At 40.0% G+C, this 22977-nt stretch overlaps 1 protein-coding gene across 1 annotated transcript in view; it reads left to right on the top strand.

Moving 5' to 3' along the window:
- The window catches only part of VSNL1 (visinin like 1), a 108509-nt gene that overhangs the window by 28568 nt on the left and 56964 nt on the right, over positions 1 to 22977 (top strand). Inside the window, exon 2 of the mRNA XM_070574380.1 lies at positions 21639 to 21805. Coding sequence (XP_070430481.1) covers positions 21644 to 21805 — 162 coding nt within the window. The 5' untranslated portion in view covers positions 21639 to 21643. The remainder of the gene's footprint in view (positions 1 to 21638; positions 21806 to 22977) is intronic.

Here is a 22977-nt window from a genome sequence, read left to right as displayed (position 1 = left end):
CTTTGGCTATAAAATTCTAAGTTGATAGTTATTTTCCCTTGTTTTTTAGCATCCATTGTAACTGATGAGAAGGCTGCCTTTAGACTAATTTCTGAGTTGGTCTTACTAATTTAGAGATAACCTGAATTTTAATATATCTTTTGAGATAACCAGAATTTTCTTTCTGGTAGGTTTTAAGATAATTTTCTTAAACTTTGATGTTCTTCAATTTTATCACCATGTCTCCAGGTGTGGGTTTAAGTTCTTTTGATTTCTTCAACTCTGGAATTTGTGAAACTTTTTATTCTAAATTTTTAAAATCTGAAAAATGTCTATGATTTAATTTCTCTCCTATTCTCTCTTTCCTCTCCTTTTGGATCTCTTAATATCCAATTGGCTAGCCTCTCATTCTAGCCTCATTGTCTCTAAACTTCTCTTCCAGATTTTCCATCTCTTGTTTTACTATGCTCCATTCTAGATAATTTTATTAGAACTATCTTCCAATTTGCTATTTCTCTCTTTACCTGTGTCTCAACTATTATTTAAACTGTCTATCTTTAAAAATTTATTGATTTTATATTTCTAGAATTTCCCCCTTAATTGTCTGTTCTGGTCTTCAGGTTTCTATTTCTTCTTAATCTCGTTAACAAGAAATTACAGACAGAGGTTTCAAAACATCTCTTTAAGACTGTTTTAGTATTTCTATCTGCCAGAGCTCCGTAATAGTTTGGCGCTATTTCTTGGCTTAAGATTCTTACATTGAGTGGGTAGTGTGAATTCAGACTGTACCCAGGTAAGTGTTCTAATTTAGGATTTTGATTTATTGTTTTTTGACTCCTTTTTCCATGTACTATCCAAGGCTGTGGACCTGCTTCTGTGCAGTTTTCTCAGGGAAGTGGGCCAAATTATTTTAGTCCCTGTTATCAATCAGATGGACCAACATTTCCAGACACCCAACTTTGCAAAAGAAGCTCATTTTCAGCTCCTTGTTCACAAAGGGCATGAGTATCCATTCTCCAAACAGATGTGTTGAAACTTTCTCCTTTCAAAGTGTGTTTCAGGGTCTAATGTCCTGTGGGCTTTAATAGCTGAAACTAGTTTTTCAATTTTGTATTTATTTCTGATACCTAAATATTTCCTTTTCCTTTCTTACTTGCTAACTAGTTATATATTAAAATTTGTCTTATTATAGTTCTATTTTAAAGCTCATTTCTACATGTTTGGAGTTGGAATGGAGAAAGAAAGAACATGGGGGCAGTGGGAAGCTTGCAGCATCTGCTCAGTCTGCTGTATTAACCAGACGTCTGTAGAAGAGTTGTTTGAATTATCTTAGGAAAGTAGAGTTGCTTGTGGATGTACTTTAATGGCTATAATAATGGTTTGTAATTAACATTATATTTCTTATTTGTATAGTATTCTTAAAAATGCTTTGAAAAGATTTTTAAAATATATAAATATATTCTCTTTTCATCCACATGTATCGTGTTGACCCTTGGAATTGTTTCACTTTTATTTGCTTGAAAAACAAAGGTAAACTTCAGCCCAGTGATTGGAATTATCACAAATTCCAAGTTAGTAGAATCTGACGTAATAGGTTTTCTTTATTGTTGTTGCAGTATTTACCTTTAAAAATTTTCTTTTTCATTTCACATTATAGATTTGCCCATGTCAATTAATATTCTTTGAATACATTATTTTGAATAAGTATGTAGTTTTCCAGTTTATGGAGATACTACAATTACATTTTCTATTAATTATCCCATACTTTCTTCATAATTTTTCGCTATCATAAAGAACATAACATGAACATCCTTGTGCCCAAATTTTTGATCACATAACTGATAATTTCCTTAAGTTAAATTCCTAGGTTGAAAGATATTAACATTTAAAAGCTCTTGATATCTATTACCAAAGATACTATTTTTCTTTTGCAAGTCATTAATAACTAATATTCCAGAACTTGAAATATTGGGTATAAAATTAAACTACCTTGAAACTTTTGTTTCTTTTTGCCTCCTTACTTATAATCAAAGATAAGGTTATATCAGTATGATGACATTGAGGTGGATTTTTGAGAATTCTCATAAATAGCCTTTCTTTTGGAAATGTTTGATGTGAGATCTTTTCTGCTCAGTTTCCGATACCTGGCATAATGCAATGGATGCATCTTAAAATCTTGGCAAATCTCTAAAGTGAGTGTCTCTTTGACATATGATTTCCCTCACAAAATACAGTGAAGCCACTGGCCTCCTCACTTTCTCTCATCCCCATCACCAGCAGGAGTAGGTGTGTTTCTTAAGAAGACACTCTGCACAAAGGAACACAGCTTTTTAGTTTTTGCTTTGTTTTCCAATCACTTATGAGAGATCCACCATGCATGAGGAAGAGTGAATATCAACAAAACTGCACTGAGATGTAGATCCTTGGGAGAATCGCTCCTTAGCTGAGAGCCTTATTCCTACACACCAGCCCTACACCAAGCGTGTCTCACATTCATGTCCCAGGAAACTTATAAATTGCTTCACTTAATGGGCCCACCATGGAAGAGTCCAAATTTCCAATGTTAAATCTCTTAACACCAAGGGTTTACTGTATCTGGCATCAGGATTTTTTTAATGAGTGTAAGTATCTACAAATTGGTATTATTATAAAACTTTTTTCCAAGTGCAAATGGAATGTACAGATCAATACAATCTGGTAAGACTGGCCATCTGAGTAGATACTCTTTATTAAGCATGTACTATATAAGGCACTGCATTAGATTTTTTACGTATGTTACCTCTAGTTTTACAAAAGCCTTTTTGATTCACTTGATATTATCACAATCTTGCAGATGAGGAAGCTGAGTCTTAGAAAGGTTAGTTAATTACCCAAAATAGCTAAACTAATTTACCCAAAATAAACCAGTGATCTTTCTATTGTTCAACCTTGCTTGATAAAAGCCTACAAAGTCACTCTAGGCTAGCAGAGAAAGAAATTAGTTTGTAATCTAAAAATATCCAGAATATCAAGAGCCTATGTTTCGCCTACAGTTTAGGTCGGGTAACATCCCTGTTTTGTAACCCAAACCACACTTTCTTCTAGGTCCTAGGATGCTGTGTGGCTCAAACCTAACACAATTAATAATGATTTTTAAATGATACTGTAGCCTCTAATCTGACTTAAGACTGTTGATTTCAGTTCTTCCCTGCAGCTGGCAATAATTCAGAACTCTACTGACTGTTGCATACCCCTTTTGAGCTGATGAACACATAGATGGGGGAACTTAAAGTTGATTTTTCTTTTAAATGATTTGGCAGAGACAACCACTTTGCATTGATATGTGAAATGAGCACATTCATATAGTAACTATCAACAGCTGTCACTTTCAGGAAGGGGAGCTTGTGTTTAAAAATTATAGAAAATTAAGATGTTCATTTTATAAATATTTATTGAATACGTGCTCAGTACCAGGGGCAGTTTTAAATACGAACAGTAGTAACAAAACAGGCCAGATTCCTGCCCTCTTGGAGCTGACATTCAGGTGCAAAAAGACAATCAAATAATCCTATAATTAATAAATACATCAGCTAGGTTCAGATAGTCTTGAGGGCAACAAACAATATAAAACAAGGTAATGAGATAGTCACAGGAAGTGTGTATCCCCAAGAGGCTAGTTTTAATCGTTTAAACAGAAAGACGCAAAAGGTGACATTTGAGCAATGACTTGAATGGTGAGAAGTCAGCCATAAAAGATCTTGGGAGAAGAGAATTCTAAGGTGAGAGAAAAAGTAATGGAAAGGTCTTAATGTGAGAATAAACTTGGTGTGTTAGAGAGAAAACCACAAAGTGAGTATGGCAGCAGCACACTAAAGAAGGGAGAGTGATAGGAGATGAAGTTGGAGAAGCAGGGTGACCATACACCCCAATTTGCTTAGGATAGTCCTGAATAATGCTTGTTGTCCTGGAGGAAATACCAGCACCTTCTTTCACTCTCTCTGTGTGTGCTCTCTGGACGATAGATTATATAATCTCCCTATTGAGAGTTAAGTACGGGCCAGATTATTTGGATATAGATAGCAAATGAATAAAACTTTATAAAACTAGCTCGCAAATGAATTCCTTCTTGTTCCATTGGCCCTTCCTATTTTAATCTGAGTTGGAGCTGAAATATTTTTATTTTGCATTAGTCTGAGGCAGGCAGTCGCGTAAGTGAGATATGTAGATAAGAGCTGGCTGCCTTTGGAGAACATCCTGTGGAGAGGTTTTTAGATTTAGATGTGAAAGAGGTTTCTAGTTTTACATAGCGACTGGAGCAGCCCAAGGTACTTGTGCCAAACCAAAGAATTAACACTAAGAAGAAGAGGAGGAAAAAGAAGCAAGAGGAGGAGGGGGAGAGCTCCTATTCTGTGCCATGCGATATTCATTATCGTTTTATATTATCTCATCTTTAATCTTCACGATTTATTTTAAGATCAGGAAATGAAAGCTCAGAAAGGTTTAATAGCTTGATCGAGGTCATACAGATAGTGAGAATTAACTCTGGGATTTGAATCTAACTCTATCTAACCCTTTCCATTCGGTTATCCTGCCCACCTCAAGCCTTCCAGCTGTGATCTATTATTCCTTGATGCTTGAACATGCCTTGCTCTTTTGCACCTCACTCTGTATTGTAAGTGTAGAAATTGTCATTTCTACCTGACAATCCCTATTCACCCATCGCGAAGACTGCTTCTCATGTGAAGCTTTCCTTAATTCCCACAAATGTGTGCCCTTCCATAACAGCCAAACAAATATTTCTTACAAAATTTTATTCATTCATCCCATCTAGTCATTCATTTATCCAACTGTTAAATATTGGACATACAGCAGTAATCAGGACAGACATAATACCCAGCCTCATAGAGCTTGTGGCTAGCAAGTATTAATTAGCCAAGATATCAATGTGAAACACTGGATATTTAATAAAGACATAATAAAGAAATATTATCTCATTCATTTGTCCATTCAACAAGTGCCTACTGTGCTAACAGAGGCCTGATAAAACATTGAGACATTTTTGCAAATGCAAATTCAGTGTGAGCATGAGTCTGAGAGTATGATGTAGGAGTAGTAAGAGATAAAACTAAAGAGAAAGGCATGGGCAAGATCATGGTGGCCCCTGTGGGTCTTATGAAGGAACTTCGGCTTTCTCTTCAGGCAACAAGGAGGTATTGAAGGCCTGAAGTGGTCAGATATTTATTCTAGTAAAATCAATATGGCAATAAAGTCAAGAATAAATGTCAAGGGTAGAGACTGCAGACAGGAAAATTAATTAGCTGTTGCAAAAAAAAAAAAGAGTGTCTAAAGTAAGGTAAAGTCAATGGGATGGAGCACAGAAGATGAATCCATGGTTAGTCATGACAGAATTTCTGACTGACTGGAACCAGGGAACAAGGAATGGAGAAGCATATGCTGACTCCTAAATTTCTGACTTGGGCTTGCAAACGCATGACTCTTCTCTGAATTATTGAGACAGGGATGACGTCCTGCCCACCATATCCTTCATTGCCTTACACTTAAGATAAGTAAGGCCATTTCTTCTGTCACCTACTGGTATTTTTGTTGACGGACTCTGGGTGAGAGCTGCATTTGAAGAGAACATAGGACTTGTAATCAGGAGCTGAGGCTCTCGAGCTAGACCTTCCATAGATGTTCTCTACACTCTTAGAAAGAGCTTGTGTCTTCGATAGGCCTCAGTTTCTCATCTGGAGAAAGAAAAGCATTGATCTAAACTAGGATCTATTTACTTACTCTCTTTAGACCTCAGTCTTCTCAACTTTATAACAGGGAAGATTAATTAAATTTTACAAAGATCTTTTCAAGTTCTCATATTTTAATATAGGTAAACATGGTAACCTATGAGAGATCTCTCACCATTTAACATTAATGTGTTGTCATAGAATCTTGTACATTATAGGAATGTGCTTATCACTCCATATTATACAATGTAATTAAAATTTCTACATCATGTTTGTCTCTCCCACTGGGTCATTGTTTTCTACAGGAAATAAGCAGTTCCTTACTCATCTCTACATCCTGATACATAGCATGGTTTCTGCACATAGTCTGCACTTTTTATTGATTTGTAAGGAAAACAACTGACGTTTTTTTCTTTTGGTAAGGAAGATTGGCCCTGAGCTAACATCTGTTGCCAGTCTTCCTCTTTTTGCTTGAGGAAAATTGTCATTGAGCTAACATCTGTGCCAGTCTTTCTCTATTTTATGTGAGATGCTGCCATAGTGTGGCCTGATGAGTGCTGCTAGGTCTGCGCCCAGGATCCGAACCTGGGAAACCCAGGCTGCAGAAGTGGAGTGTGCAAACTTAACCACTACACCACAGGGCCAGCCCCAACTTACTTCATTTCTTGCAGTAAACAGTTGTAATTATAACGTGTATTTAATATTGTATGTCTTCTTTTTCCACTTAGCATATCATAAGTAATTTGCCATGTTTCAATGTTGTACTCACATTTTATATTCTATTGAGTTAACATGCCATAATTTACTATCCATTTCCCTAATGGGGACTGGTTATAGTTCTAGAGTTTTTGCCGTTATTAAATAAAGCTGCAATAAATATATCCCAGTGTATAACTTTCGTCTCTTGAATTATTTCTTTAAGATAGCTTCTCCTGGAATCAGAGTGTTCTTATTTAACACTTCTTGATTTCTAGTATTTTCTAGTGGGTTGTACCAACAGACAATTTTACTGTGTTTGGTTATTTGTAGTTTTGATGCAAATAATCCATAATGAATTTATAAATCAAAATTGGGGTGAGTTTATTATATGAGCCAGGTCTGACTATAGCCCAGGGGCTTCCTTCCCCAAGGACGGAAGCACACCAAAGAAGTCAGTGTATAAAGTGGTTATATACCATCTTGGAACAAAGAGCATACATCACGAATGACAGGAAAGCCCCTTTTACAACAGTCATGGGACACTTGCTGGCACAGCAGCTTCAGTGGTTTACAAGGTGAGCACAGCAGGTCAGCAATTAATCCTTAGTTTCTAGGAAGAGATGCTTATCCTTAAAGAAATGCCGATATAGGGGGGAAGATACATCCCTATCCTTAAGGGCATCGTTCTTATCTTCGGAACATTGTAAATGTTTAAAGCAGATGTATAATGCTTGCTCAACAGGCCACATCAGGCCTTTTTGGAAAAACAAGGTTAGGCTGAATTAGTTTTAAACCAAATGTCTTCCTTATATACTCCAGTATATCCTATTGCTTGTCTTTTATTCATCAGTTGGATTGAACTTGACCATTGATAGTCCATCTTTGGTTCATATTCTGTCCATGTTCATTGCCCAGCTTTCTATCATGCCCTCTTCCCATTTAATTAAAAGAATTTTTTAATTTTTGATATTTTTTCCCATTTTGATTTGCCTTTTTGTCTCGTATTTCTAGACTCCCTAAACTTTGAATTTTTATGTAGTTATATCTATCAATCTTATCTTTTATAGTTTTTGCCATTGCTTTTATGTTTAAAGATTTTATTTTTTTCCTTTTTCTCTCCAAAGCCCCCTGGTACATAGTTGTATATTCTTTGTTGTGGGTCCTTCTAGTTGTGGCTGCTTTTATGTTTAGAAAGTCTAACTGAACCTTAATAAATAGGTTAAACATGTTTCTCTGGGTTTGTTTTCTATTTGTGTTTACTCTGGTGTGAATGGTCTAGTCATACTCAGATCATTGATTTCTTCTGATTCTAATGGTTTCCTTAATAATTGGAATTTGCTTTATATATAAAGCTATGTGTATACATCCACATAGCTGTTAACATTTTGTCTAGCATATTTTGTTTCTAATAGTTTTCTTTGGGTTAATTTTTATATTAAATTGTTTATTCCAAATGTTAATGATTTTTTAAAAGATGGCGTATGGTGTGGTTCTGACTCGTGTTTTTCACCAAGTTGCTATCAAGTGATGTTGATGGCATCACTTACGAAATTGTATTTCTCTTCCCCCTTGTTCTGAAAAGCTTCCTTCATCATACATTAAGTAATTATGTATAGCCAGATCTATTTCTAGACTCTCCATTCTGTTATGCTGATCTTTAAGTCTATTTCTGTGCCAGTAAAGCCTTCACGTGTTGGAGGAGAGTTCAGATTTCCTCTCTTGAGTCGTTGCTTCTCCAGGCTAAACATTCCCCATGCTTTCCATTGCTGCCCTTGTGTTTAGCATCCAAGCCCTCCCCAAGCCTCAGGGGGCCAGAAGAAGGCAATTGTGAGATAACGGACTGAGCCTCAGAGCACCTGTAAGTTGCCTCACTTGGGGGAAGAACTGCACAGATCAAGGCAGCACCCAGACAAGGAAGGAGAGAGAATCTTTATATTGAAATAAGTTTTTGTCCTGGAAAGTGATTTCTTGTTTCTCATCTCCTTTAATAAGGCAGAATAGCTAATAGTGGGCCAGAGCTTTTCAGGGTTCAAATCCCAACTGTACCATTTTCCTGCTGTGTGACCTTGGGCAAGTTTCTTAAATTCTCTAAGCCTATTTTCCTTGACTGTAAAATAAAGACAGTGGTATCTATTTCGTAACATTATTGCAGAGATGAAGTGCATAATCCATGAACATGTAGTGAGTACTTACTAAGTTATGATTATTACTGCTAAAATATCAGTCATATGGATCTATTACTGCATTAACATTTTGAAGTAGTTATTAACATACGCAATTTAAAGTTGAATGAACAAGATAAGAAAGTTTCCATAACTTTCTGGAAGGCACAAGCTGATGGCAGTGCTAGAGCTGGCTATCTCATCTCATCTGTCTAACTTCAAGGCCTGTGCTCTTTCCTGTAGATGACGCTACTGCACCGATGTAAGGTACTTATCACTGGTTCTTTGGGTTATGTAATGGTTACACGGGTGAAGCTGTAAATTCCCAGGTAAAGGTAAATATAAGGTTCAAATATGTGATTGTCTTGAGATTTCCTTTTGGTTTCAAAATAGAAGGGCATTAGATTAATGGGAAGGAGAGAGATGATTTTATCTGAATCTGCAAATTAGCAGATGTGGGAACATATCCCTTAAAACTAAGTATTACTCAACATTGCTGCTTCAAGTGGCAGTGACACAGGCCCCGAAGCATTTGTCATCCCCACAGGGTGCCAGAGGAAGCAGCATTTCCGCTCCTTCAGCACATGTAACCTGTGCTCTCAGGAGGCTCACGGCCGGGAGGTGGGTGAGTGGAGGCTGCCACGTTAGCAGCCTGTGCTTGTGCGTACCACTGCCAAGTCAAACAGTATGGAAGGTCTAATTTTAGCCCTCTCAGCCTTGGCATTGTCCCTTTTAGCCAAGATATTTTTCATGCACCACAATAAAGTGCTTTGTTCCAGCCTTGCTGGATACTTCACAAAGGCCCAGCAAGGTTGGGATGACCGTAATTCAGAGCTGGAAATTCATCAAAGACAGGAACCTCACTGGAAAGGATCAGCACTCCTTTGGCAACCTTTGGTAAACAGGCCCTTTCCATCCACCTCCCAAAGCTCCCAGAAGGAGCACATGGTTACCTCCTCTTCCTCCAACTTCTTCTTTGTGAACCTTCTGTTGGCTGGTCATCAACAGGTGTCTTTGCTCTTTCATGCCCAGGATTTGCAATTTACTCCCTTACTTCATCCCTGCCCAACAAAGCCCACTTCTTTTCCTATAGCTGAGCCTTGTTTTCTTTCCTGAGATGTCCTGGAAAGTGCACAAGCTTAAGAGCTAGAGCTGCCTGTTTGGTTTGTTCCTTACAATGACTCAGTGAATGGGGTGAGGCAGAAACTTTCACAGAACTTCTGGAGATGAGAAAACTGAAGCTCAAAGAGGAAGCTGACTTTTGCTAAAGTCACACGGGAAACATTGGCAGAGTTGGGACTGAAACCAGCTCTGGTGCTTTAGGGAGAGGCGTCGTCCCATGAGCCTGTGAAGGCACAGAAAACTCACACAGGCCATTTAGGAGGGCCCTAGAAAACTTTTCACAGTGAGGTCTCAGAATGGTGGGCTTTACCTTCAGGTAAAACACAACTTCCTTATTTCTGGAAAGTGGACAGGGAAGGTTGATCCATCCACACACACAGCCAGAGATGCTACTGCTTCGAAAGCTGTCTTGGATCTTCCCTTTGACTTTCTAGTAGATCCCTCTCTGGACTTCGTTGGACAATCCTAGATCTGGCCTTAGGTACCCAGAAGTGATAATCTATGAAATAATCATCTTTTTCTATCTTTGAATTTTCTATCTTAGAATTTGAATTTCAGTCATCATAATGAACATTGGATAGTGCTTTAGCATTCACAAGCTCTTCTCTATGTTACATTTAATACACCAAGATTGGCATTGTTATCAGCAGTCTCACAGATGGCAGAACTGAGCCTCAGAGAGGTTTCCCTGAGGGTTCAAGGACTCTGACCCAGGGATCTCCCGCAACACTGCATCCCCCCATCACTATTTCTCCAGGGTGCTGGGACAGGCAAGGAGGCGACAGACTTGGCATTCTCTTGAAGTTCTCTCCCATATTCATTACTTCACCCAAAGCTAACAAGGATGGACCTCGGAACTAAAGGTCTTTGGCCTACAAGTGAACCCCGAAATATTGCTGTGAATTAATTGTTTGAAAAGGGCAGGATTTTTCCAGGATTCTTGAGGCTGTTTTGTGAACAGAAGACGTTTGGTTTACTTGTTTGTTGAAATTATTTATGTACATTTTTTGTGATTATAAATGTTATATGTGCTAATTTTAAAAAGTTCAGAAAGATATTTAGGAGTGAAATATCACTGTCACACCACCAGCAGTTATACCCACTCTTAAGATTTTGATGTAAATTCTGTACTGCCTGAATTTCTGTGTGCACAAGCTTCAGTGTGTGTATATATAAGGCAAAAACAAGATGATAGTGCACATAGTGTTTTGTGAGTTGCTTTTTTTACTTAGCAGTTTATTGCAATGTCTTTTCTCCTTTTTTCTTTCTTTTTTTTATTGAGGTATAATTGACATGTAATGTTATATTAGTTTGAGATATGCAACATAGTGATTCAATATTTGTATGTATTGTGAAATGATCGCCACAATAAGTCTAGTTCACATCTGTCGCCATATGTAGTTGCAAAAGTTTTTTTTCTTGTGATAAGGACTTTTAAGATATACTGTTAGCAACTCACAAGTATGAACTACTGTATCATTGACTGTAGTTGCCATGCTGTACATTGCATCCCCAGGGTACACTAATTTTATAACTGGAAGTTTGTGCCTTTTGACCTCCTTTACCCATTTCCCCCACCCCCCTTTTCTTTCTCTTTTTGGATCTCAAGTGCACACTTAGGTTAATCATACTCCTCCATTCATGGCACACTATCACTGTTGTCTATATAAAGCCCCTCTTGTGTTTTATTACGTATTTTCTCTCTTCTGTACTCACTTCCATTCTCCTCTTCCTTTCTATTGCATTTAATACATGTCCTCAGGTAAGTATTTATCCTTGAAAATATATGGTTGTTTTATAATTTATATGTTAAAATAATTGGCATTGAGTCAATACCAATCCATGTCAATCAACGCAGATCTACATTACCACTTTTAACGGCTTCATAATTTACATTGTGTAGTTCCAACAAAATCTGTTTAACCAGTTTCCTATGTTGGACATGTAGGTTGGGTTTTTTGGGTTTTGTTAAGGATTGGCACCAGAGCTAACATCTATTGCCAATCTTTTTTTTATTTTATTTTTCTTTCTTCTCCCCAAAGCCTTCCCAGTATGTAGTTGTATACTCTAGCTGTAGGTCCTTCTGGTTCTGCTATGTGGGATGCTGCCTCAGCATGGCTTGATGAGCAGTATGTATGTCTGTGCCCAGGATCGGAACTGATCAAACTCTGGGCCGCCAAAGCTGTGCCGCCAAAGTGGAGTGCACAAACTTAACCACTTGGGCCTGGGGCCCGCTCCTTAGGTTGTTTTCAAAAAAGTTTTTTTTTACTGTTTTAAACAATGCTGGAGGAAACATCTTTGTATATGTGTCTTTGCAGATTTGTGTGATTATTTCCTTGAGATAATTTTGAAGGAACACTTTGTAAAAACTTCATCACCCAATTTTTCAGCTCCTAGAGTAGTTTTGTTACAGATTCCCTGAAGTTCCCTCCACTCTCCTCTTTCTCTCTTTCTCTCTCTCTCTTTCTCTCTGTCTCTCTTGACTCTTTGCGGGTCTCTTCCTAATGGCATTTAGCAGTCATCTTTAATCTCTATTCATAGATTCTCTCTTATCACTCAGCTGATAAACTCTAGTTCATTGTTGACAGGGATCACATCATAATTAATTGATACAACAACATTTCCTGGGCGTCTGTTCAGTAGTAGACTCTGAACCAGTGCTGAGGCGAACCTGACAATCACTCTGCCCTTGAGGAAGCCTGGGTCTGGTGAGACGGCAGATGTGCTTTATGGTGACAGCCAGAGCTGGTGGTGTGGTGAGAGCAGTGTTTACAAGACAGCATTGTGTATAATAAGAGTCAGGGTGCGAGACAGAGGAAGCCAGACAATGAAGTCACTGAAGATGAGGTTCCTCATCTATGTCTGGAATATGGGTTGGAGTTCACTAGAAGACCAAAGTGGAGCTAATAGGAACTGCCCTCAAAGCAAAAGGAGCAGCAAGCACACAACCAGAGAGGTCTGAGACAATATAACAGGTTGGAGCATAGGATGGGAGCATGTGCAGATGAGACTAAAGAGGTCCTGGGGCAGTAAGGCCCAGGTGAGTCTTGAAAAGCCATGCTGAGGACTGGATTCAGAGTGAGGGTAATGGGAGGCTACTGAAGGGGTTAAGCAGAGCGGTGATGTGATTGGATTTGGTGCTTTAGAAAGGTCGTTCTGTTGTAGTGTGAAAGATGGATTTCAGGAGTGCAAAACCACAGATGGGGAAGCAAGTTAGGAGGCTACTGTCATAATCAAAGTGAGAGATGATGATGGCCTGAAATAAGGTAGTGGCAACCAAGAGAAGTAGATGGAATTTGAGAGAGTTAGGAAGTAGAATCTACTAACTACTTAACTTGATGATTGATTAGATACAGGAAAGTGAAAGAGGTAGAAGAGTCCAGGATGACCCCTGGGCTCCGAGTGGGACCCTGGGCAGATGGTGGGGCCATTTACCCCGAGAGCAGCACAAGCAGATACTTGGGTTTGATATGACTGTAGGATTCAAAGGTGGAAATGTCTAGCAGACAGAAGGATATATGATCTGGTATTCAAGAAGGACTTGCCCTGGAGATAAATTTTGCAAGCATATTTATCTTTGTAATTAGATGATAATACTGAGTAAAAGTTTGTTGCATAAGTGAATTAATTAATTTTTAGTATCATGCTTCCTTCAAATAGAATGTTTTACTTCTATAAAGCCACCTTTATATGAGAATTTCAAAGTTCTCCCTGTTGAGACCCCATCAGAGTTAAAGCATTTTTTTTAATTATTGTAGAGATAATGATTTACAACATGGTGAATGCAAATGGCTCTCAGAGGGGGAAGACCACTGGCCTAAGAGTTGGAAGACTTGAGTGACTTTGCCACTATCAGTAGACCCTTGGACATGTCACTCACCCCTTGGGATATCCAAGCCCTCACTCTGAGAGCAAGGTGAGGGCTGGTACTACTGATGCTCTAGTCTCCTCCCAGCCCTGTGAGTGGGGATGTGCAGGTGACGTTGGTGCCCCCGCTCTGCTCTTCTCTTTCACAGCTCCCTGCTGCTCTGAGATAAGGACCACAGTCCTTCCCCACTGGGACTTGGCAGCACAACGGAGAACACAATCTGTTGGACAGAAGGCTGTGATTATTAATGAAAGCATTTCCTCTGTTACCTCACAGAACTAAGTGAGGTTCTGACACTGCCAGAGACGGCTCATTTCCTTTCATAGAAATTGATTCTCAGAAACACATAGAGTGGTCGCAGACAAGACACACAGAGAAGTAAAAATAAGATGCAGAAAAGTGGGTGGCTCCTTGAAACACTTCCAGATGAAAGGTTACCAGCTATTAATCAGCTCACACTTCTGTTCAGTGGGGGAGCGAGGAATTGCATGGAAACTTCACTCAACAGCTGATGCTTAGTCAGGGCTGCGGGGTCCTCAGATGACTTTCCTCTGTCAGGTCAAATACGAAGAACTTTTACTTAAGAGGAGGACAGTAAACAGGGCCATAGCCAAATTCCCCATGTCTCACAATTTCTGTGGAGGGTAGAATGACTTCTAGATGTCTGGGCTTAAATCTTGGCATGTCCTCCTCTCCATCTTCTGGAGCAGCCCAGTTTGCTGGGTCCTGTGATGAGAATAATAATAGTACTGTTTGTTGAACACCTGTTATGTGAAAGGCCCTGTTGGAAGGAATTCAGTGTGCAACCCAGTGAGCCAATGTGATCACTTCTATTTGACAAATGAGGAAACTGAGGGTCCGATGGACTAATTAATTTATCACAAGTCATATACCTTATATGCAGCAGGAGCATCATTTGATCCCAGATCTGACTCCAGCACACTTTTTTTTCTCCCACTAAGCTAAGCCCAAGTAAAAAGTAAAAGAGACATTGTGTCCAGATAGAGAGAGAAGGGAGCCCACAAGATGCAGTGAAAGGGAAATTGAGTTTGAATAGAAACTTTTCCAAAGTCATAGCCTAGCACCTGGGCACCAAGCGTGGTTTAGTCTCAGTTGCCCTTCCCAGGTGCTCCCGATATGTTCCTTGTGCCTGGGAGAGGAAGAAGAAGACGGGAGTTGAGTCTGACCCCCAAGGGCTGATCTGGCCACTTGATCCCTTGCAGATCAGAGTCCCTGAACACAAGGCCACCAAATTACCAGGTGAATTTTAGTTTGGAATCACCTAGTTATATTCAAGGGCTAATGTTCATTGGCAGCTCCTGTCCCAGTGTCAGGACTGTCCCAAACAGACATGACACCAGGGCCCCTTCAGGCTTCCAGTGCCTGAGCTGTAGCAGGACAGCTCAGGTGGGAACTTGGCTGGAAACAGGCCTAGGGAGGGAGGCCATTCTTCACAGCCTAGTCACAGGGACATGGATTGGCTCTGCCCAGTCCCACAAAGCCTAGGACCTTCGGCCCATCTCAGTGCCCAAGGGTCACAGGCCTGGGCAAGGCAGCAGCCTCTGAGTCTCCTTGCTGAGGCTCAGCAGCCAGGACACTGCTTGTCCCTGTGCTGACTTTCTATGTTCCCTGGCATAAGGCCCCTTACCCCCTGGGCCTCCTCTAGAAAACAAAAAGCTTGGACCAGATGGTTGATTCCTGAGGCCCACTTTTACTTTTACCTTTGTGTGCTTATTGTACTTTCTGGGATGGAACTCTTGTCACTTGCCTTAACAGAGCCACTGCCACTGCCATCAGAATGGTTTTCCCTCATTTAGCGCAGATCAAATAATTACTCTTGCCTTACCTTTAGTCACCAAGGATGCAATCTGTGCTCCCTTCCTGTTTCATGTGTGTGGGCCAGGACCTCAGCTAATCCCACGAGGTTCAGGGTTTGAAGGAATGTCATCAGGGAACTCCATGAGAAAGGATTTCTCCCCTTTTCTGAAGCTGCTCTGGGCCCCAGAGACAGCACGAAAGGCCAGCCTGTGATTAGCACTCTCCCTGCCCCTTGGAAATGCTGCTGGGGGCTCATGAGTACTTGGCTTCAGGAGGATGAAGAATAGAAGAGCAGAAAGAGCCAGAGTGTCAGATATTTGCCTTTATTAGCAAAGAAAACCTGACACAATGTGCTGGGCAACTTTGAGGCTTGGTTTTCAGGATTGTTTTAACAGTCTCTGGAAACTAGCAACCAAATGTCATTTGTTTATAGGATAGATGGGTGGTGATGGGGATTGTTTCAACATCCTGGCACAGAGATAAACATGCCTCCTGGCTTATAGGCTTTAAGTGTTTGGCATGGGGACAGCATGCTGCGGGGTTGGGAGGGTGGGAACACCCAGCCAGGTCAGGAGACTGGAGTTCTCATCACGGCTTTGCCATAGGTTACCCATGTGGTCTTGGGGAGCCTCAAACTCTCCAACCTAAAACAGAAGAGCCCAGATGCAAACCTTTTCATATTTTTGTCTTCCGTAATTGTGAGATTTTTGAATTCTTTACACTAGCCCCCAGTACAAGGTTCTTAAAACATATCAGGGATGCCAGATGGAGGAAGTGAAGAATCAGAGACAAGTTAGGTTATGTCTGTGCTCTGAGTGTTTTCTCCGTAGACCATCTACTTTGATTTTTATTCATGTTTTTTCATCAATGCTTCCCAAATTGACTGAGGATTATATTCACCTGAGTTGCTTATTAAAAGTACAGATTTCCCTCTAAGGGAGGGGCTCATGAAGCTGTATTTTTAACAAGATAACCAACGGGGTGATTCTTGTATTCAGGCCAATTTGGGAAACACTGCTTAAGAGTTTTCACCTGAGGACCAGTCATAGGTGAAGTTGCCTGATCTGGTGGGAATTTGTCTCTCTGTCCCCTGTGCTCCATAGCTCTCCACTACGAGCTTTCATCTCACCATGCCCTGTATTTCTAGAGGTGTGACTGTCTCCTCATTCAGTTCTGAGCCTTTAAAGATTGAAACCATGTCTTCTCTTTATTTCCTACCATGCCCAGTAGATCTCATATCTGATCTTATAAATGTTTGCCAAACTGAGTTGTCCAGAGAGTTTTCTGCCTGCTTCAGTCAACCAGCCATGGGTCATTATTGATACAAAACCCTGCTAGCAAGGACAAGGAGAGGAGAGTTGTGAGAGCTTGTAGAGAAATGTCATGGAGAAGACAGCATTGAAACCGAGCCCTGCAGAAGGAGTAAGATTTAGACAGGTGGTAAGGAAAAGAAAGAGCAATCTAGGCAGGAATCTAAGCATGAGCAAGGCCAGTCTCTTCCAGTTATTTCCATGTACAGTTGAGGAGCCCAGGGCCCAGAGAGAAGACCTGATGTATTCAAGGCTGGTCCAGGTAACTCGACCCTAGAACCAGCGCAACTCCATTCAAGACTCCTTTCAGCCCGGCACCAAACCCTTGGTGCCGAAAGGGTTTGCAGAGGAAAGATGCTCATGGGTGCTTCTCAGCTCCACTGGTGGGCCTTTCCTTCCTCCAGGAAGTCTCCCAGTTCTCTCCTAAGGGCACTCTTACATACTCTGCCTCTTCTGCTCCGGAATCCTGCTATCAAGACAGGGTAGGAAATGGATGAGAGGTGGGCAAAACTCAAGGCCAGAAGACCAGGTAGAAGGTAGTTACAGAATCCAGGCAAGAGGCGATGATGGCCTGTAGGAGGAAACCAATGGGCTCCAGAGAACTCGTTCATTCTGCACTAAGCTTTTTACTACCTGGTCAAGCTAGGGTAAATTACTTTATCTCTCTGAGCTTCAAACTCCTGATCAGTAAAAAGGGGATGATAATTATCTCTTAAAGCATTGTTATTCAGGTAAATGTTATTGTACAAAAGCCTTTTGTAAATTGCAATGTAGAAAAATATGGTCTTTTCTGGGTATCATTTGCAATTAAATGGTGTTGGGCTTTCCTCGCCCGTGGGCCGTCACTGGTGGTGTTCTCTTGCCCATCAGAACCGCTCCACCTCTCCCATTTTGTGCCTAGCACTCAGTCTGTCTCAATTGCAGCTCAAACAATGAGACATTATTTGGTTTGGGGCTGGGCTCATTTTTATCTTATAACCTGGAACCCTTGCTTAAAAATAATACACTCCAGTGTCTGTCCCCTCCCTTCTTAGGTAACAAACACTCAAGTACTGACGAGTTCTCAGGTAAAGAATCCACAGAACCAACATGTGCTGACTCTTCTGAGGCAAGCCAGTTTGAAGTCTCTGACTCATATTCTCTTATTTAAAAAGCACACGTTGCAAAGCAGTGAATGATGGGGTTGGAAGATCCTTAAAAATCATCTGGTCCAACTCATTTATTTTTCAAATGGAGAAACTGAGTAAGGAAAAGATCTTGCCCAAGATCACAGAATCAACTAGAAACAGAGCTGGGATAAATCCCTCGCACATTGTGACGTGGAATCTTTTTATTGAGAATGTGATAAGCTTTGCTGTCATTTTTACCCTTTCTGTTTTTCTGGTCCCGTAATGAAAGATACTACTTGACTCATACCACTGTAGCCTCAGAACAAAGGGAGGATAGGTGGGGAGGGTTAACCCATCAATGCTTTTATTATCAAACATGACTGAGCACCACCTATGTCAAGTACTGAGAATACTAAGATAAAAGACATGGGTCTCGCCTTCAAGGTGTTCAAACTTTAATGATGAAGACAGAAAGGGAAACAATCCAGGAGGGCAGGCCATTTTCCATAGACTTAAATGAAACATTCCTCCCATCTGCTGCCCGTACTTTGTATTTATACTTATGATTGCATTGACTCTCCTCGCAGATAGATTTTTATGAGATTGATTTTCCCAGAAAGAAACATACCAAATACCATAACTTGATGAAGACCAGTAACAAGGTCCTTGAGTACCTACTCCATAGTGGCTCAGTCGCCCTCATTCATTCATTCATTCCCTCAAAAAATATTTGTTGAGCATCGAGAATAAGGTACCAGTGATGCAAAGATAAATAAAAGACAGTCCTCTCTCTCAAGAAACTAATAATCCAGTAGAGAAATAAATAATGATCATGGAAGCTTTTACAAGGAAAGGGAGATGCCTAGGAGAAAAGATGCTAGTCAGCCTTGGAAAGTCCTTGAAGATTCCCAGAGCAGGTGGCGTGTAAGCTGAGGCCACTTAAAGAAGGAGAAGTCTTCTGAGAAGACAAAGGGAGCTGTCATTCTAGAAAAAGAGAACAGCGTGTGCAAAGCATGGACATGTGGAAACATATGTAATCGTTGATTATTGCTAGTATATGAAGTGAAAAGACAGACTGGCAGAAAATGAGGACATGAGTAGGCAGGTCCTGTGCCATGCTAGGGAGATTGGGTTAGATCCTGTAGACAACGGAGAACTGTTGAGGGTTATAGGGACAAGATCGGATGATGAGGTTTGTATTTCAGAAATTCATTCAGTCAGCCATGCAGAAAGGTGGTTGGAGCCAGAGAGCTCAGTGAAGAGGCTGATCATTAACACAGGCAAGACCTGATGAGGGCAGTGGCTATGCCACTCTGAGGCAGGCCAGAACTTGATTTTAAATGATTCATCCATTGTTAGGCACACCTGAATGATGATGCTGACCATGACCCGTAACCCAGAAGCATGAATTTATGCATTTGAATCTCCCAAACTGTGATTCATGGTCCTGACAATGTTCCCCATGTGGATAAGAGACCACCCTCTCCCCATTCTCTGGAACAGTTTAAGTGATCATAGATGATCTATGGAGAATCCAAGCTTCCTTGCCTAAGAGAGACGCTGACACATTGTTGACCTTCTAAAGGCATTTGGGGGAGGCAATTTTTAATACACCTTAATCCATTTTCCCATCATCACTACAAACTCATTTCTGATCTTATGGTTTTGGTAGATCTAACAGTCTTTTCCAAACAAGGCCTTGGCAAAGTGACAGATGCTTCTCTCATCCCTTCTTTCAGCGCTGAGAGGCACTGATTCACCCTCTCAAACCTTACCGGCTTTGCTCCTCCTCTTCCTTCTCCTGAAATGCCTTCCATCCACCTGTCTGTCTGTGATTGTGCATTGGAGTCTTACAGATCCAGGTTCAAATTCTAGCTCTGCCAAGCACTTGTTGTATGATCTTGTACAAGAGCTGCCCTCGTCCTTTTTGCTTAGTTGTCATAGGGTTAGAGGTAAAGTTTGTGAAGTGTTCAGTGTAGTACCTACCCCACAGCCAACACTCAATATTCAGTAGCTGTTATTGTTAGGTGAGATTCCAGTTCAATAAGGAAAATTTATAATTCTCTGCTGAAAAGAAAAAGTGAAATTCTGAAAGGTTTGGTAATACATCTTTTGATTCTCAGGATAATCATGAATTACAGTTTTCTTACCCAGATTAATTAAACCTGACACCTGAGTACCCACTTGATTTCTATATCCAGCTGTGGAATCCCACAGTAACTTATAATTAAGAGACAGTTGCTAATAAGAGACTTGGAACTTGAAATTAAGAGCAAAAATAAGTAGAGAAATTCTGTAATAAAGGGTGTAGTTGCTGATCCTCAGCTCCTTTCCTCAAACAGAAGAGCTTGGAAGACAAGTGGCCGTCTTCATGGTATCTTCTCACCGTGCTGTGTGTTGTTGGGATGATGCCAAGAAGGAAACATTCCCTGGAAGTAGCAGGAGTGGTTTGGTTTCATTACAGTGAAAGAATTGTTCAGTGTTAGGGCAGGTTACTGACAATGGGTGTGGAATCTGCCTTAGAAGAAGGTGAAGAAATAAGAACAACAAAGTATGTGACGAGATTACCCTTCTAGGCTTGCAAGTGTAGACCTGCCTAGTGCCTGGGAGAGAATGTGTCTCAAGCACATTGAAGGACCAGGTCCACCAGGTCAAATTCTTCAAAACCTAACTCAGTCTCCTCTAACAGGATTTTAAAGATCTTCTGACACTTTCTTTATTCTGGTGGTCCCTCAGATTTTCAAGTCTAACTTGACTTTTTTAATCACTCTGTGTTAATTTGTTTTGTTTTGATTCTTTTTTTATAATGAAACAGCAACATTAAAGGGAAATTTTTTAAAAAATCATCCTTAATTTTCCTGTATTAGTACAAAAACTATTTTAATTTTGGAGTATTTTTTTATCTTTGTTTATCTACTTATTTCTTAATTAGCCATCATGGAAAATCTGAAAGAGTTTTGTTTCTATGTACACTTTATTAAGGAAGAAATTAAAGATAAAGCAGTTAATTAATACTGCCCTAAATAAAACACATAGTAAATGTCTGAATCAGGAGTAAAAATCAGCAATGACTATAAACCTATGCCCTGTCTGCCTACACTCTACTGTGATGTTGGCCACACAACCTGACACATAATTGATATAGGTATTATTTTCTATGCTATTATTTTTACTTACTAGCAGCAAGAATAACAGCATGGAATTATGTTAAATGAAATTCACCAATTTCAAGAGAAATTCTTGAAATTCTCTTTTGAGAAAGCCACCAAGAGTTTGTCAACTCTGAAGGCAATGTCGTAGGAAGTCTCTGAAGATGAGAAGAGAAATAGAGAATTGGTGTGACTAATAAAAGTGAGCTGTTTCCACATGTAAAAAAAGGTTGCAACTTTAGAACTAAAACAACTGAGATTCTCTGCTACTGCTGCTCAGGATTTTCCAAGTCACTTTTTGATCATTGGGCAATAAAGCCTTCTTGTTGTTCTGGAACTAGGCCCCTGAGCAGCAAGTGCTAATGAATTGTAACTCATAGGGAATATAAACAGTTTCCATGTCCTTTTTATGAATAACATTAAAAGGACAGTTGCCTTCCTAACTGGGAGTCAGTGTATGTGAAAGATGACGCATCATGGAAGAGGATGAGCTCTATAGCCTTTTGAACCGTGAAAAGAGTCTTTTGTGTTCATCTCTTCTAGAATATCAAATAGAAGGAAGCAGATTTGGGCGGACTTGGATATCAGACACACTGGAGCGAGGTCCCACCAAGGGACTGATCAGAATTCTAGCTAGGCTTCTAATCAAGTTTGAAATAATCACAGTCATGGCGCTAATTGCGTTAATTTGCTTGTCTTCAGGCAAAATGGGGAAACAGAATAGCAAACTGGCCCCCGAAGTGATGGAGGACTTGGTGAAGAGCACGGAGTTTAATGAGCATGAGCTGAAGCAGTGGTACAAAGGGTTTCTCAAGGACTGTCCGAGCGGGAGGCTGAACCTGGAGGAATTTCAGCAGCTCTACGTGAAGGTGAGTTGGTTTTCAACCTCCTTCTTTTCTTCAGGCCGGAAAATATTGTCTTCGTGAAGTGGACTGTCACGCGGAATTATAACTCAAAGTAGCTCGTTTGTTTCACTCAGAAAGAAAAATGGACCATTTTGAAAATGCAAAGGGACGTGTTTTGTCCCAGAGATAAGTCAAGCAATTTCTGAACAAGAAGAGTAATTGTTCGATCAAAACACTGAATAGAGTTCAGAGGATGACAGCAGCTGGTGAAAGAACGTAAAAATCTCAGATAATAGTGTTTGCTGATGATTATTGACAAGCTGCTAATTACAACGTTGTCTGGCTTGTTAAAGGTATCTGCACCTCTCTCAGTTAAAGAGAAAGCACATGGAGGCTTTTTCACCAAGGAAGGTCCTCATATTTTCAGATAAGAAAAGAGCCCAGGTTTCTACAACAGGGCATTTAGAAGCGGGTGGGGAGGTCTCATTTACATCCAGGCATCAATATCTACAACCCAGACTCTGAACTCAGCATTTTGTACTGTTTACAAGCTGATGTTTCTCTGGACGTTAGATAGAACCGTTCCTTGGAAGGTGTAATTTCTATTTCAGTGGTATTGTTTTGGTTTGTATGAGTTTATCAGTTGTATTGGTTCAAGCTTTGGCATGATCTAAGACATTCCATTTTGTGTATACTCATATAACGTTAGGCTTGTGGAAGAAGTGCATTTTTTCTTTTAACTTTTTCTGAGTAAAATATCAAGTGGAAAATATTGCTTTTATCATTTAAGTGTAGCAAGTGTCAATTTGAGCAATATGAACCATCCACATACATACATGTGCGTGTAGGATGATGGTATAAACTGTTAAACATTGTCATTATCTCCTGAAGTTAAACATTTCACATAACCTGTGCTCCAGCAATTCCATTCTTGCACATGTACAAGAAGGGACGTGTATAAGAATGCTCATGGCTGCACTGTTCACAATAGCAAAACTGGGAAACAACCCAAATGCCCATCAAAGGGAGACTGGAAAATAACCTGTGGTATATTCACACAGCAGTCAAAACAGTTGAACCGTAGTGACACTAAAACATTTAGTGCAAAAAGTATTCTCAAAATATTCTAAATTAAACACAAATAAAATAAAAATATATTTTATAGGACTACAAATAAATGCAATAAAATCATATAA

Source organism: Equus przewalskii, chromosome 14, assembly GCF_037783145.1.
Source record: "Equus przewalskii isolate Varuska chromosome 14, EquPr2, whole genome shotgun sequence".
NCBI classification, from domain to species: Eukaryota; Metazoa; Chordata; class Mammalia; order Perissodactyla; family Equidae; genus Equus; species Equus przewalskii.
Note: the sequence above shows the minus strand (reverse complement) of the source record. Positions and strands in the feature narration are given on the sequence as shown.